The following is a 15,482-nucleotide window of genomic DNA, read 5'->3' on the forward strand; positions in this document are numbered from 1 at the left end:
TCTAGAGTATTTACAGTTTTGAAGAGGTGGTGATTAGTTTTTACATTTTATAACTTTATTATTTTATTAAATATATTTTTTTATTATTTTATTACATAGCTAGCAGAAGATCCCTGAAAGGCAGGAGAGGTAATGCAGGACAAGCAAAACAGTAATCAAGAATAGCCAACGCTGCTGGTCCATAAGTACGCATTTTATATATGCATAATAAGGTTTAAATTATTAATTTCAGGAACAGGACGAATCAAAGCAGTAGGTGACACTCAGGCATGTTTCTAAAGCTTAACAAGCTTCATTTCAGGCTTTAAAGCTTCTCACAAGCACGTAACTTATGCATTTAGGATTTTTCTAGAAAACTTTATACTTAAAAATTGGCAGGTCCATAGTTACATTGTCAAGAAATGGCATCTCAGCCATTTTCCTAAGAAAATAAACAGATGATTCTCCTTCCATGCTTGCCAAAAGTAGATTAATTCAGTTGTCACCATTTTAGTTATGTAGCATATAGTCTTAATTAATTACTATTTAAAATCTGTTCTTAAGTTATGAGATTCATCTAAGGTGCAAAACTGAATGATCCAACAAGCTGTGGAAGCATGGAAAAGACACTGGAGACAGATTTCCTACCCTGATTAAAAAATGGTAAGGGGGGAAAAAAAATCCCAAAAACGAAAAAAAATCCAAACCCATGCTGGCATTTTACAAAAGTGGCCTGAAAGGGTCCATCCCATAATCGCAGAGATTCCAGAGGATGCCCCAGCAGCATTTCCTGCCTCCCCCAGCAGCACCAGGGACAGCACAAGCCTGGGCTCCCTCTGTGGTTCACTGCCCCTGCACTGCTCCAGCAGATCTGCACCCCGGGCACTGCAGGACACACTCCTGCCAGGTAATTCTGCATCCATTTATGGACAAGTGGCCTCGTGAATTTGTCTAAATGCTTTTGAACTGCTGACACCATCTGCTGCCACCACTCCAGAGTGCAGGTGTTTAGGTATAAACTGCTTTCTGTTAGCACAGATACCTAACTCCCATTTCGGTGGCACTTAAAATGCTTTTTTAAATTAATAAAGTAAAAAAAAAAAAAAAATACTGTTTACAATGCCTTGTGGCCACTCCACTGGCCCTTCGACTGGATCTGAGTGTGCCATAAATGATCCTCACTTCTTTCATACAGTGTAGTCAATGCTGTTGTGTAATTTAGGATTTTTCCATAAGGGGGGAATGTTCAGTAGGCAGATTCTTTCCAGAAGTGAATGGCCAGCAGTAGTGACTTTACCCATTTTTTTTTTTCAATCCCAAGAACAGAACCCACCTCAGCTTACAAGGAGAAATGCCACACCAGGCAGGGAATGTGCTCTTACAACTTACTGCACAAATCTCTGCTTGGGAAGCCCTCTGGAAGCAGAGCCACAGCTAGATAAATTACCTGTAAATGCAATGCACAGCACTGAAACAGATTTTTCCAGAGAGGTAGAAAATAATCAAGAGAATCAATACTATTACATTGTAATTTGTTCGATTAATCACAAATCTGCGTGGAAATTATTACTGAATCTTCAATTCAGAATAACTCAAGTAACAATAGTACTGGGAGTTGAAAGTCTGTCCTGAATTATGCCCAAGAAACCGTGAGGGAACTTCACACTGCTTTCATCTCATCTCTGCATGTAAATTATTACTGAATCCTGGAATGGTTTGGGTCGGAAGGGACTTAGAGCCCATCCAGTGCCACCCCTGCCACGGCAGGGACACCTTCCACTGAGCCAGGCTGCTCCCAGCCCCAGTGTCCAGCCTGGCCTCGGGCACTGCCAGGGATCCAGGGGCAGCCCCAGCTGCTCTGGGCACCCTGTGCCAGGGCCTGCCCACCCTGCCAGGGAACAACTCCTGATTGCCAGTGTCCCATCCAGCCCTGCCCTGTGGCCCTGGGAGCCGTTCCCTGTGTCCCGTCCCTCCAGCCCTCGGCAATTGTCTCTCTCCATCTTTCCTGCAGCCCCTCCAGGCCCTGCAAGGCCACCCTGAGCTCAGCCCAAAGCTTCTCCTGCCCAGGTGAGCAATGGCAGCTGTGCCAGCCTTTCCTGCCGGCAGAGCTGCTGCGTCCCTCTGCTCATCCTGGAGCCTCCTCTGGCCTGGCTCCAGCAGCTCCAGCTGCTCCCTGCGCTGGCCCAGGGCTGGGGCAGCTCTGCAGGTGGGCTCTGAGCTGAGGGGCAGAGGGGCAGAATCCCCCCTGCCCTGCTGCCCACGCTGGGCTCGGCCCAGCGCGGGGCTTTGGGCTCCGGGCTCGGCCCAGCGCGGGGCTTTGGGCTCCGGGCTCGGCCCAGCGCGGGGCTTTGGGCTCCGGGCTCGGCCCAGCGCGGGGCTTTGGGCTCCGGGCTGAGCCCAGCGCGGGGCTTTGGGCTCCGGGCTGAGCCCAGCGCGGGGCTTTGGGCTCCGGGCTCGGCCCAGCGCGGGGCTTTGGGCTCCGGGCTCGGCCCAGCGCGGGGCTTTGGGCTCCGGGCTGAGCCCAGCGCGGGGCTTTGGGCTCCGGGCCGAGCCCAGCGCAGGGCTTTGGGCTCCGGGCTCGGCCCGGCGCGGGGCTTTGGGCTCCGGGCTCGGCCCGGCGCGGGGCTTTGGGCTCAGCCCAGCACAGGGCTTTGGGGTCCCAGCCGTGCCCACAGCACCCCCAGGGCTCCTCCAGGACGTCTCCCTCTGCTCAGCCCCAGCCTGTGCTGGTGCCTGGGACTGCCCTGACCTGGGCCCTGCTGAGCTCCTTGAGGTCTCCATGGTGCCACCACCTGTCCTTGGTGTCCACCTGGACATTGACTCATTGACCCCAAATCCCCAAGTGCGACCACCCAGCCCCATCCCTCACCCACCCAGGGCTTCATCCACCAAACCCATGGCTCTCCAGCCCTGAGACAAGGATGTCATGTCAGGCGGTGCCCAATGCCTTGCACAAGTCCTGGCAGATGCCATCAGCTGCACATCTGTCAGCTGCTTATCCATTAAGCTTCTGCATTTACTCTACATTTAGTTTTAGTTCATTATTTGGTCTTCCCCCTCAATTAAATTAGTTGGACTAGATTATTGTCCATGAAGTCTTATGAGGAAAAGCATGGCTAAACTGTAGGACAGCTGAACATTATTAATCAGTGGCTAGTTTTAAAATAAAACACCCTTGGTAGCTTGTACAATACTACAGCTTGGTTTAAACCCAGGAGTTCAACACATCGTAGAAGATTTTATTGAGAAATAAATACCCACCCAGCTTTGCCATCCTCGTATCTTCCCCCTGTCAAATAGCTTTCCAGTCTGTACTGGTAAGACTCCCTTTTCTCAGGAAGTTGTACTAATAATTTTCCAAAAATATTAGCAGGGGATCCATAGCAACTGTTGATGCAACTCAAATTCGTTAGGAGCGATCCTAGCAACCTTCTGTTAAGAAATACTGTATACAGCCTCCCCCACTCAGCAAAATCCCACAATATGGCAAGAAAGATTTGTGTGTCTAAGAATAGATACCTTACCACATTTTTCAAAATGACTGAGCCATAATGATTTAAATCCTCCCTTCACATTTTCAGCAAGATGTGCCTCTACAACACTATATCAATGTGTTCTGTTCAGAGTTTTGACTCCTTCTCCTTTTTTAAATCACACTATTAACATTCCTGACATTTTAGAAATAATGTTTATTGATTTTTCTGTTAACACTGCTATAAATTAAGTGATGTAATGGACAGGATTATTGAGGTACTATAAAGAATGTGTCCTCCAGATTCCTAACTCCTGGTTGAAAAAGACTCTGGATTAACTCAGAAATAGGTGCAGTTCTCTGTTGTGATTTCCATAGTTTAGGTTTGGTTGAATACTTTTGATATGACAGAAAGGACATATTAAAACTACCTGCTAAGTATCAAGTGACAGAAGAAAACCACCTCGTTTAGATGAAACTGAGAAATGAATGGTTGAGAAAAAAGAGATGCAAAATTCCTGATCACTCACTACTCAGAAATGTAGGATATAGTCAGTATCAGAATGCTCTGAGTTACCTTATCTGCAGCAACAGCAAATGGCTAAACCAGGAAAATGCTGATTTACTGTTGGCAAATCCAGACCAAGGTGTCACACATGAATTGTGTCCCCTCCCACGCCCGGGAGAACTTTGGTAGCAGAGGCAATTCCAACTGAACAGTGCTGGTTAAAAAGGAGGGGAGTCATGTATGGGCACATGTGCTGCACAGCTTCCAGAGCCCTCTGGAGTCCTGACTCACAGATTAATTTTTAAGACTATTTCTGCAGGATCTTCAAGTCACCAAGTTTTGCTCTTGTTTTATGGGGTAGTTTTTCAACCCCTGAGCCTCCTGTAATAATGCAATTCGATTTCTATCCTTGGATGTTTGGTTTTACATTCCACCATCACTAAGCATTGATCAAGCCTTAGCACATACACTTGATTGTGTTTATGACTTTGTTTCCTCAGGGGAAGGTCAGGCTTTATTACAACATCACTCTGTTAAAAACAAAATTGTTGGTGATGCTACTGACTGTGATCAGCTTCATTCATCAGCTTACAAAATTCTCTTGCTAGTTTGCTTCCACACAGAAAAAAAATAATGGAAGGCATGGATTAGCAGAAGAAAAAGAATCAAAAATGAACTTGGGCCCCTGTGTTCACAGAATTAACTGTATTAATACTCAGCTTCATCACAGTCTTAGCAACATATCTGTCAGAGAGTTGTCTCTCCCCCTGTTGAAATCCTTCTGCTTTGTCTACACTTTTATAAATATCCATCAGGGCAAAAAAATTATGAAGATTCTGTAGTGCCTTTACCCATTTTTTCTTCAATCCCTTATTCCACTATTATTAAATTTCAGAAGGTGCTTGAGAATGGGCCTCAGTTTACCTCCTAGCAGGTGACTGTATCCACCACTCCAGCATCATTCCACACACTGTGGAAAATACCAGGATGTGAAGGCTACACCACTGTCCTGGATCTTGATCTTGATGAAGGCACTTCCAAACAGGTGTGGAGCCCTCAGCCACAGCAGGATGAAAATTCGTGCCCTCACAATGCCCATCCCACGCCCATCCTAACGATAAAAGCCTTTCAGTCTTGCACTGCCAACTCCACAGAGAGGACCCAACCAAGGCCACACGGCCTGAAGTTCTGGCTATAACCACAGAGTCACTCTCTGCTGCTTCACATCCTCCACTCATCTTCAGAGAGGCTTCAAAATGACAAAAGGTGAAATGCAGCCTCTACAAATTAGCTCAGTGTCAGTTATCGGGGTTTTGTTCTTACACCATGCACTACCATGTGACAAAATATGTTCACCTTTATATTTGGGAAGATTTTATCCCCATTTGTCTCATTTCTGTTCTCCACTCTCTGTTTTTGTTTTGTTTTGGGTTTTTTTTTAACTTTTTTCTTGTTCTTGTGAGGTTTTATTCTCTCAATTTACCTCACTATTTAGCATTTGACCATGGCACTTTTGGGCTGCTGCCTTCTTAATTGGGACATTACACCTTCTAGTTATTGTATTTATTACAAACAGAGGGCCCAATAAGTTTGAGCTGTTGAGGCAGTACCACTATGTATTTGTGTATACTATCCTATAAATAACTAATATAAATATTATACATCATACATATAATATATGTTTATATGGTATTTAAATTACTAATATAAATAAATAACACTAAAAAGCACCCACCAAGTTACAAGTAAACAATTCAGGAGATGGGGCTGCAGTATCTGTAATTCCACTTCTGAATCCTCCTAAAAAGAAGCTGAAAATCACAGTTGGCAACATTTCTGGAAGGCAACAGTAACCCATAAATACTCCTTAATTTTCCTGTCATTGCAGAATTAAGCCACTTCCAGCTCACACAGATCTTACCAGGTGTGCTAAATTGATGTCATTATAAGTCATCAGGAAATACCCACAGAGACCTGTAGCAACATTTGGAAGTTTTGTTAAACAGCTGTGTGTTCTAATTGATTTGTATTATTTAAAACAGCTAAAGCAAGTTATCGCCGGATGTAGAGAAGGGATGACTGAAGACCCCAGGGAGATTTAACTCACAAGAAAGCCAATCACAGGAACTTCATTTGAGCATTTTAAGATTATTACTAGAGGAAGTGCAATTAAATCATCACCATTTATCAATTATCATTATAAAATACTATGCAACCTTATCATGTTAATTTATTTATGAGAAGGTAACTAGTTGACTTCTGCTTTTTGCAGTAATCGAGTCAGGAAAAATATTTCAAGATGCTTTCTCTGGAAATGAGCATAGCTTTCCACCATCATCAAAAGTAACTATAAAAGTCCAAATTTTACCTAAAATTTGCAAATGTCAAATATCTCCACTCTTTGCATCTTGTCTCAGTTCCTGAGATGTATTTCATTATAGATGTGTTCTACCACAGGGAGTATACACCAAAATACAGTTGTATCAGAAATGTGCACAGGTCTGGCACCCTCGTTTCATCAAATATATGGGAAAAAAAGTCACAAAAAGTCAATAAGCTTTTCTTTTCCTGGTCTGCCAATCACAGTGCAGATCAGCTCTAGTTGAAAGTGAAGTAACATGCATGGACCCTTGGCAAGCTCAATTTTTCCTCCCAGTGGTGGAGTGCTTGTAGCATCTAAAATTTGTATCTCTTCCGGATTAAAATCCTAAACCCTTTTTTTATTCTGCTGCTCATGTGTTCTGAGTGCTCAAGCCTGATTTGATGAGTTTGCCCAGTGACTTGCATTATAGGATCTGTGTCCCTGCAGGCAAAGCCTAACCCACATAACAAAATGGGTCAGCAGAAAAGCAGCAAGGCAAGACAAAACTCTGTATTTCAGTCCAGAACCCCGATTCATTGGACAGAGAAAAGCAGGTTTTTTTTCTTGTAGACCTGACTCTTGTTTTGATCTGAGTCTTGCAGGATAGTTTTCATTATCTTCCATAATCTCCTTATTTCACAGAAAGTCACGTTTTGCAGCTGTTAACTCTGCTAATTTATCCAAAATGTTCTTTCTGTGTTTGTCAGTGCACTCACAGCTGGCTGTACCACCTCTAGAGAGTGTCCCAAAATCAGAATCATCACTACACACATTCTGCCACCCAAAACTCCTGTTTGTGCAGGAATCTCTGTGTGTGTATCCCACACATACCTCCAGTTATTAGATGCAGGACAGTTTTTAGTTTACTGTCCCTTAAGAAGCAAAAATAATCCCCGTGTGGGAGTGACCTGATTTTCCTTTTGGCTTCCACAACTCTGATTTCACACATTCCAAACATCCCGTTTATGCTTTATTCTCAGTAGTGTCACATTATTACATTATGTTATTGAAACCCAGTTTCCTCATCTTCATTCACAGAGAAGCCACGTAATTAATGCTTCATGTGAAAAGTGTGTATTGTAAGAACCTGCCAGCTCACAACTGGAATTCAGACACACACAGCAATCACCAGAACACCCATGGCTTGGTGGCTTCTCAGGAAGCTGTTACAAGATAAATAATAGTCTGTGGCTGCAAAAAAACAAGAATTCTGCTTGTGTTCCCATGGCTGAGCACCATCTACAAACAGGCATCCTGTAATTAAACTGTGTTACTTGAATTAAGGGAGCACCTGTAGGACCCAGTGGATGTCACATCCTTGTCATGCTGCTGTGGCAGGAGACCTGAGTGCCTGGAAAGAGCTAAAATAAAAAAAAAAAAAAAAAAACAAAGAAGGAAAGGGGAGGGAGAGAGGACACATTGGTATCTTGGTCTGATGGGGAAAAAACTCACACCTGGAGAGTCTCAATTCTTTGTCAGATTTGCTCATGAGACCTGGAGCAAAAGGAAGACACCACAACAACCAGCTGAGCTCTGAGCCACATGGCTAGTAGACAGCACCAACTTATTTTTGGATAGGAAACCAATTTTCCCTTGATCAATCCTGAAGACTGCAAGTCTATTTAAAACTGAAAATTACACACAGCCATTTTTGGTAATTTGATTACGAGACAATCCGTGAAATGTTACACTGATATGTTTTATTTACATAAACAAGTCTGCTTTTGTATTTACCCAAATTCACAATTACTCAGAAACTGCCTGAATTTCTGAGGACTGCCTTTGGAAAAGTATTTTAAATGTGAGATACTGTCAAAGCAAGCCTTAAATGGTGAACACATATATCCTTCAAAATCCAGGACTGAAACTATTGCTGGTAAATGGTTCAGCACAACATGATATAGACATATATTTTTTTTAATTATTTTATTTTTTTTTCCTTTTGTCCAAGAGAGGAATAAGGCCACTGAGGACCCAGGCATATATTTCATTCCCTAGTTTCATGAAGGACCAGAGGATTCTCACCTGCTGTGTAATAGTGTCCCAGGGCCCCTCCTGCAGACGAGCCTGGTAGGATGCATGAACACTCCCCCATATTTCATCCAGAGTTAAAGGCCTTCCATCTGGGGGAAGAAACAACCACCTTTAGCCAAAGCTCTTAGGCATGTTGTATCTTTAATACAGAACAGCAAAATTAACACTGAAAAATGTTCAAATCCTGCCTGAAGGTGCACACAGAACCTCCCTAAATTCCCTGTCTGGTTTTCTTCTCTGTCACCTGAGAGCAACAACTCACTATGCTGATTGTAAGGTGTGTAGTGTAACTGTAAAGCTTTGTAAAGCAAAGCTTTGGTAAGGTGGATTTAAAACCACAAAATAACATGAAGAATCACCCACTGTAAATATATGCAACTCATAGTGAGAGAGTGAGGAAAATCTAAAGAACAAAATTCTGCAGATAAAAGTTTACTACGTTTTGTTGTGTCCACAATTGTTTTCTTGAGCTGCATTTATATAGCATTTCTGCATCGGGTTTTTAGCTGTGATGCTAGAAGCATGCCAAGATATTAGTGTCAACCAATTAGAAAATAATCATGTCTATTTTTAACGAACATTTGTTTATGGCAAACGGCGTGTTTCGATAGACTTTCAATAAGTAGCTTCATCTTGGCATTTATCAGGTGTCAGAAACCATAATCCTCTGATAATCAGTTTTATTGTACTGACATTTGTATGTCTGCAAAATGAAAAAGATTTATTCACACAATTAATATTTGAATGCCGTGTTTAGACACAAATTCAAAGCAGCTGCCTACAGCCTGTTTTATTTCCTGCACATGTTTAAAAAAACACAGGAAGTTCTGAACTTATATAAGCACAATATAGCAGAATCATGGGGCAAATGAAGTATCTGAGGGGGTAACAGCATAATAATCAGCTTTTCCATGCTATTCTCATGAAGGTAAGGCTTGTTAGACCATCACATCCACTGTCTTGGGATGACAGATACCAGAGCTGTGCTGGGGACACTCTAACATTCACAAAGAAATTTGCTACAACAGCATAAATTTATTTTAGAAGGATGTATTTACACTCAGATCACCTGTGTGCAGGTGATATGAAATACCATGCATACCTGTAATTTTGTTCTCTGCAGAGAAAGTCCAAGTGTAAAATCTACAATAACACATGTTCTGGTGGAACATCTGGACTGTGTTCTGTACACCTTTGTCTGAGAATTTTTATAACAACACTGAGCAGATTCACATACACGTGCAATGGATTACTCTGACTCTGCTAATCCCATTTTTAGAAATGATCAGAAGTTACTGAAATATTAACCCTGCTGGAGTTAAAAACAAGTTTTGTCTTTACCACATGGCGAATTCATTGTATTCACGAGCTCCCAGACTTGCTCTAAACACAGATCTGTGTTCTTTGGGCTCTCTTACCCCCTTCTTCCAGCACTCTCACATGTTTAGCAGCCCTGTTACACATTCTTACAACCCACTGAGACCTCAAACATCCAGCTGGTCTGAGAGAGCAGTCAGTAATTGTTGCTGCTGGCAACAAGGGCCCGCTGTGGCACCTGCTGAGCCAAGCAGCCTCTTGCCTTTGTGCCTCTCTTTTTCCCTGGGATGGAGCTGAACTGAGAAGTTCAGCCAGAACCTGAAGGAAACAGCAGCACCAAGCCAAGAGAAGGGGCAGGAGAGGAAGGTGAAGGCTCCAGATTCACCCATCCATGCATTTATTTAGTCACCATCCACCCACAAGGACACAGCTTGCTGTGTGCCCCAAGGCTTATCCCAAGTTCAGCTGGGATAGTTTTATTATTTACACTGTTTAGACTACAACAAACTTTTCTGAGAAAAGCTTCTTGACTGCCCAGCTGGGGTTAACTCAGTCATGTCAACACAAATAAGAAATAGTTAGAAGGCAGAATACTGAGTGCCCTCTCACAGCAGCAAGGTGAGGCTGTCAGGCCACACAGGAGCTGCAGTTCTCAGCTGGACCTTAATTTCTGCAAAGAGCAGAAATTCTTTAGGCAGACAAAATGCCATATTTATTTTCAGAGAAAATTTTCAGGCTTCCCAAGTAGCTGTATTCTATTTTCTTCATGTGTAGTGAGGACTTTTGGTAATTTCAGAGATCCCCAATTAAATTTTTTTAACTCAGCTTTTAATTAAGCTTTTAATTTCTAAAATTTTCAGTTAAAGGTTATTTGACGCTTTGGGTGAAACAGTGCACAAACTGTTTTGAGGCTTCATTCTGATGTATTTTATAAAGACACAATATTAAGAAACCACTACCAAATGAGGAAAAAAAAAACTCATACAGCTTAAGAGAATATATGGTCACAGAAATTATTCAATTTCAGTTATGTCCAAAGCCACAATAAAACCAGTTCTTACAGGATATGGTCTTTAGAGCAGCTGTGTTTCTGAGAAAGGACACGGTGGTTACATGTTTTTGAGCTCAGGAAGTAAATCTGTATTCTGGAAAGCACTTCTGTCAGGCCCAGTGTGGTTGTGAATACAGAAAGTCATGCCTTCAGGGTTGGAGGAAGTTGCCCTATCTCAGAAGCTCCCTCTCTCTAACCACTGATTAGCATGGTTTTTATTGGCAGGGATTTAGCTGCCACTGAGCTGAGAGAGTATTTTGAGCAGGTCAGCCTGAAAACCTCATTCCTTTCCTCTTCTCTAGAGGAGTGAGGGTGCAGTCCTTGTTGACTCCCATTAGTCCTGCTCTTTCTTTTCAGTGTTTAGCCAGCTCTCCTGCTGCTTCCTCTGCCTTTGCAGGAAAAAGGAGAAGTGTGAGACGAGCCATTATCTTCTCTAACACAGGGTGATTCCTGAATGCTGCCTGTGCTCACCTGTGCTGCTGATACCTCACCGTGGGTTTTCTAATGTATGGCAAGAGGGTTCTGAATGCCTGGCGTCAGATGGGGATGGTTCAGGAAAAGACTGAAGCTCCTTGACATCTTAAAGAGGAAAATACTCTGCTGATTAAAGAAAGCTTACTGGACCTAGCTCAGCCCATCTGGCTGATGCCAGCATTGAAGGGGAAGGATAATTGCCTATACCATCTGTCTCCAAGAGGGCTAATTGCTGACATCAGATATCAGCAGGGGTTCATGCATTTCTTCAACTACCTATTTGGTAGTCTCAGAAGCCAGGGGAAGAAATAAGGGCTCTGTTTCTGGACGGTATGGTAGGCACAGGGCTGATTTTGGAGAAATCAGCCTCTGCCCTGAGCTCCTGACACTTGACTGTGACTTCAGCAGGTCTGAAATTAGGAATAAATGCCATGCGGCAAGGATCATGAGGCAGTGAAAAATGTTTCTTATGTATATACAGACTGCCTAAAAATATCTTCTTGTACCCTATAATGTTCCCAAACACCTCTCCAGACAGTCTCATCATGCTTAATCACTATTTTCAACTGAAGGATTTGTCCTTGCACAGAACAAGATCTTCCCTGTAAATCCATCCCCTGAGACTACAAAAAAGTTTAGATGTCTCTCAAAATGTTTTAGCTCTGTTGCAATCAAAATTTCAAACCTTACCTTACATCACCTTATGTAGCAAACTTCATCTCACAAACAACAAAAAAAGGTCTACAGACGAGCTCAAGAAAGTAAGTTATTTAACCCAATTTAGACAGCAAGGGCAAGGATACAATGCAACTTTTTCCCTTCTGCAGGAAGAAGCGATCTGTAATGCTTGAATTACAGATCTTCTAGCAGAGAGGAGTGAAAACCGGATGTCTTCACTGGCACAAGCTCCTGAGGATGCCAACCAAGCTGGAGATCACAGGAAAATCCTCCCAGCAACTCCAGGCTCCGGGAGCCTTTTTCCTAGGAGGGACTGAGAGACCAGGTAAATGGAAGCTGCACTTACATGCAGCAGGAGAAAGGCAGGATTTCATTAATTTCAACATTCTAGAGAAGTTTGTAAAGTGACTGTTGGAGTGCAGATTTGGACAGGCTGGCATCAGCTGCTGTGATACAAAGGGAGGAAGTGAATGCTGCAGAAGCCCTCAGCCAGGCTGAACAGAAGAATCGTTGTTTCCCAGGTGTGATGGGCACTGCAGACACTGCCAGGGAGGAAGCAGAGCTTGGAATTCCAGCTCTGTGCCCTGTGCTGGGGAAGGCAAGATGGGGCAGGGCTGTGGAACCACTGTAAGGATTACAGCTCACCTCCCGAAGCCAGCTCTAATTAGCACGGGGATCAGTATGGGCAGGATCCCAGGGGAACCAGGAACAGTTCACAGGACACTTGTGAGGAACCTCTCCTGTTGCCCAGTCTACAAATAATGGTAAGAATTTAGACTGGGAAATTGAGGTAAGTCTTGGGGAGATTGTTCCTTGATTGGTGCAGGTGAGCAATGCAGTCAGCATTGCTGACTGTCTGACAAAGTGAGGAGCCCATCACACGGACTATCACCTCAAAAGAAAAAAAAACTCAGGGCATTTCCCAGAGTTTTCCTCACAGCAGGATTGGGACAAGACAAAGGATACTCTGCCCAGGTATCTGAAGTGATTGTGAGCACGTGCCAGCTGTACATTTCCAAAAATCCCACTCTGGGACCTTCAGACAGCACAGCACAGGCAGACCAACAACGTGCAGGGAAGACAGAATTCTTCATTTTCAAAAGTAAGCTGCCCATAATTAAAATCAGAGAATACCAGCTGGTAACACTGTAGGAAACACACTTACTGTCAGCATTTAGTATCCTGCTCCCTTCAAGAGTCAGATATTGTTATAATTTAAAAGAGAATGTAAAGTGCTGAAGAGAACCCAGGTGACCTTCGGAAGCATCTAAAAAAAGCCCTTGTTTTCCATTGTGAAAGGTTCCCAAGAAGTGTTTTAAAGGGTAATTGTACTTGCAGGAGCAATTACAGTTCTGTACTGCAAGGGGAGCTGTTGGCACATAATACCATGATTGTGCATTAGATCACCCACTGGCTCCTGTAATATCCACTTCCAGCTATAAGGAGTCATGTTTCAACACCTCCGATTCCCTGGTGCTGACAAGCTAAACAACTTGTTTTGTCTCTGTGAGCTCTTCTCTGGTGATTAACTGCTTATGGTGAATACTAATTATATGGAAGTACAGTACAGTAGAGATACTGTCCTACTTCCTCTACCTGCACCATTCTCCGTCCTCTTCTGTAGAGACACTGCACCATAAATTCAGCAAAAATCAAGAAGATGACATTTTTCAGGACCACAAATAGGCTAACACGTCTCTCACAGCAAAACTACCTTCATCTTCCTGTCTGCACAATAAGTTCAAAGGCAAAACACTGCACGTTTGTAAATGCCTGTAATAATGCTGGAAATAAATTTGCAACAGGATGTGTGCAAATGAGTTTTGTTGGTGGTGAAGGCAGAGCAATGTCCCCAGTTCCCCATGTCCCACTCTGAAAATTTACCCCAAATTATCCATTCCTGAAACTGCACCTCAGACTAAAATCTTTTCACCAGGGAGCCTACGAGAATTTGTTCTTCAATTTTGAATCTGAAGTGCTTTTTGAAATGCTAACACTGCAAAATTAGAAACCATTAAACAATATAAGGCAGAGAGTGATTAAATCTACTAAACACATTCAAAGCAGCTTAAGCTACTTTTTAATTAAAAAGGAAAAGATATCACTGGCAACATTCAGACATCTTTATCTAGATAAAGTTAAGATATTGCTCAAAACACAGAAGATGCTGATCACAGAATGGTTTAGGTTGGAAAAGAGCTCTAAAATGATCTAGTCCAAGCCTTAACCCAACACAGCCACGCTCACCACTCAACGTTGCCCACAAGTGCCACAAGCTGGTCCTGCTGGCCACACCACTGCAGGCACAAGCCAGGGGCCAGTGGAGCACAGGTACCCAGGCTTGGGGCAGCGAGGAAGAGAGCACAGCCAGTGCTGCAGTGTGATCACTCCGTGCCTGCTCATTAAATGAGCGACACCAACAGTGGCCTCCCTGGGAGGCTGAGTGTTCCTCCTTCCTCCCCTGACAGGATGGGGGCTGAAATCACAGTGGTTACAGCCACAGAGCAGTGGGTAGCAAGATGTACATACCAGGGAGGAGACAGGATCAGACTGTTTCAAGAGACAGCTTCAATACAAAAAAAAAAAAAAGTCAATATCCTATCGGTATTACTTTATTTTCCCTTAAGCAGCAAATTTAAACAGAAAACAGCATACACTTTAAAAGACACGTTTAGACCCCAGCCTTGTGGCTCAAACTGTGGCTCAAGCACTGCGGTTATGTCCACTGATTGCCCAGCCCAGTTTAAACCTGCAACACTAGTCATTTCAAGAAAAGAACAAGAAAAATGACCAGCAGTTTCAGTCAACCACAGGCAAGATGCCAGGAGCCAAAGATCAGCCTCCCTCAGGCTGAGATGATATCATCTCCTCCATGGTCCTGGAGCTGTGAGTCCAGAGCATTGAAAAATTCTCTGGTGAGCAGCCTCACCTCTTAGCTTCTTATTACATCTCTTCCTCAACTTAATACAAAATTTTCAACATCTCCTGCACCCAGCACACGGCATCTATGCTGGCCTTACCCAAAAAGCAGGCTCTGAAATACAGCACGGGCACTTGGTAGCTGCTGGAGTAGAGGACGTGGTACTCATAGCGAACCACTTCTGCGCTGCAAGCCCCAGCGGCCTGAGGGTCATCCAAGGGCTCCTGAAACGACACACGTGCCCACAGCAACACATCAGCATTTGTACCCAGGGAAATTGCCACAAACTCAGTAAATGCGCAGGAGAGAAATAATGGCAACCACCCCTTTTTCACGGCACTGCTCGTGCAAATTCCCAAGGGAATTTTTCAATGCTAGCAAGAAAATCAGAGGAGTCTGAAAGCTACAAAGACATCTTACACACTTCCTTCCACAAACTGTGAGCTATTTGCAAGCCTTTCCAGAACTGTGATCTTTCTAAGCTGCACCAAGGCTCTCTCTAAAATCTTCATGGCACAGTAACTGGCACAATAAGGGGACTACAGCTGTACCTGTCCTCATTACATTCAGTATAGACCATTTTAGAAGTGTATCCTTAAATAATCTGGTTTTGCTTGCCAAAAGACAAATCAAATGTATCCACCAAAAATCCTCTGATCTACTTTCTTTAAAGGCTTTTTGCCAGGA

The 15,482-nt window shown here is 43.4% G+C and overlaps 1 protein-coding gene across 1 annotated transcript in view; it reads right to left on the minus strand.

Moving 5' to 3' along the window:
- The window catches only part of ATG10 (autophagy related 10), a 60,186-nt gene that overhangs the window by 7,351 nt on the left and 37,353 nt on the right, over positions 1–15,482 (minus strand). The window contains exons 4-5 of the mRNA XM_068177476.1: positions 14,896–15,019; positions 8,347–8,444 (exon numbers count right to left, since the gene is read on the minus strand). Of these exons, the coding sequence (XP_068033577.1) occupies positions 8,347–8,444; positions 14,896–15,019 (222 nt within the window). The remainder of the gene's footprint in view (positions 1–8,346; positions 8,445–14,895; positions 15,020–15,482) is intronic.

The sequence above is a fragment of the Anomalospiza imberbis genome, chromosome Z, assembly GCF_031753505.1.
Source record: "Anomalospiza imberbis isolate Cuckoo-Finch-1a 21T00152 chromosome Z, ASM3175350v1, whole genome shotgun sequence".
Classification (NCBI taxonomy): Eukaryota; Metazoa; Chordata; class Aves; order Passeriformes; family Viduidae; genus Anomalospiza; species Anomalospiza imberbis.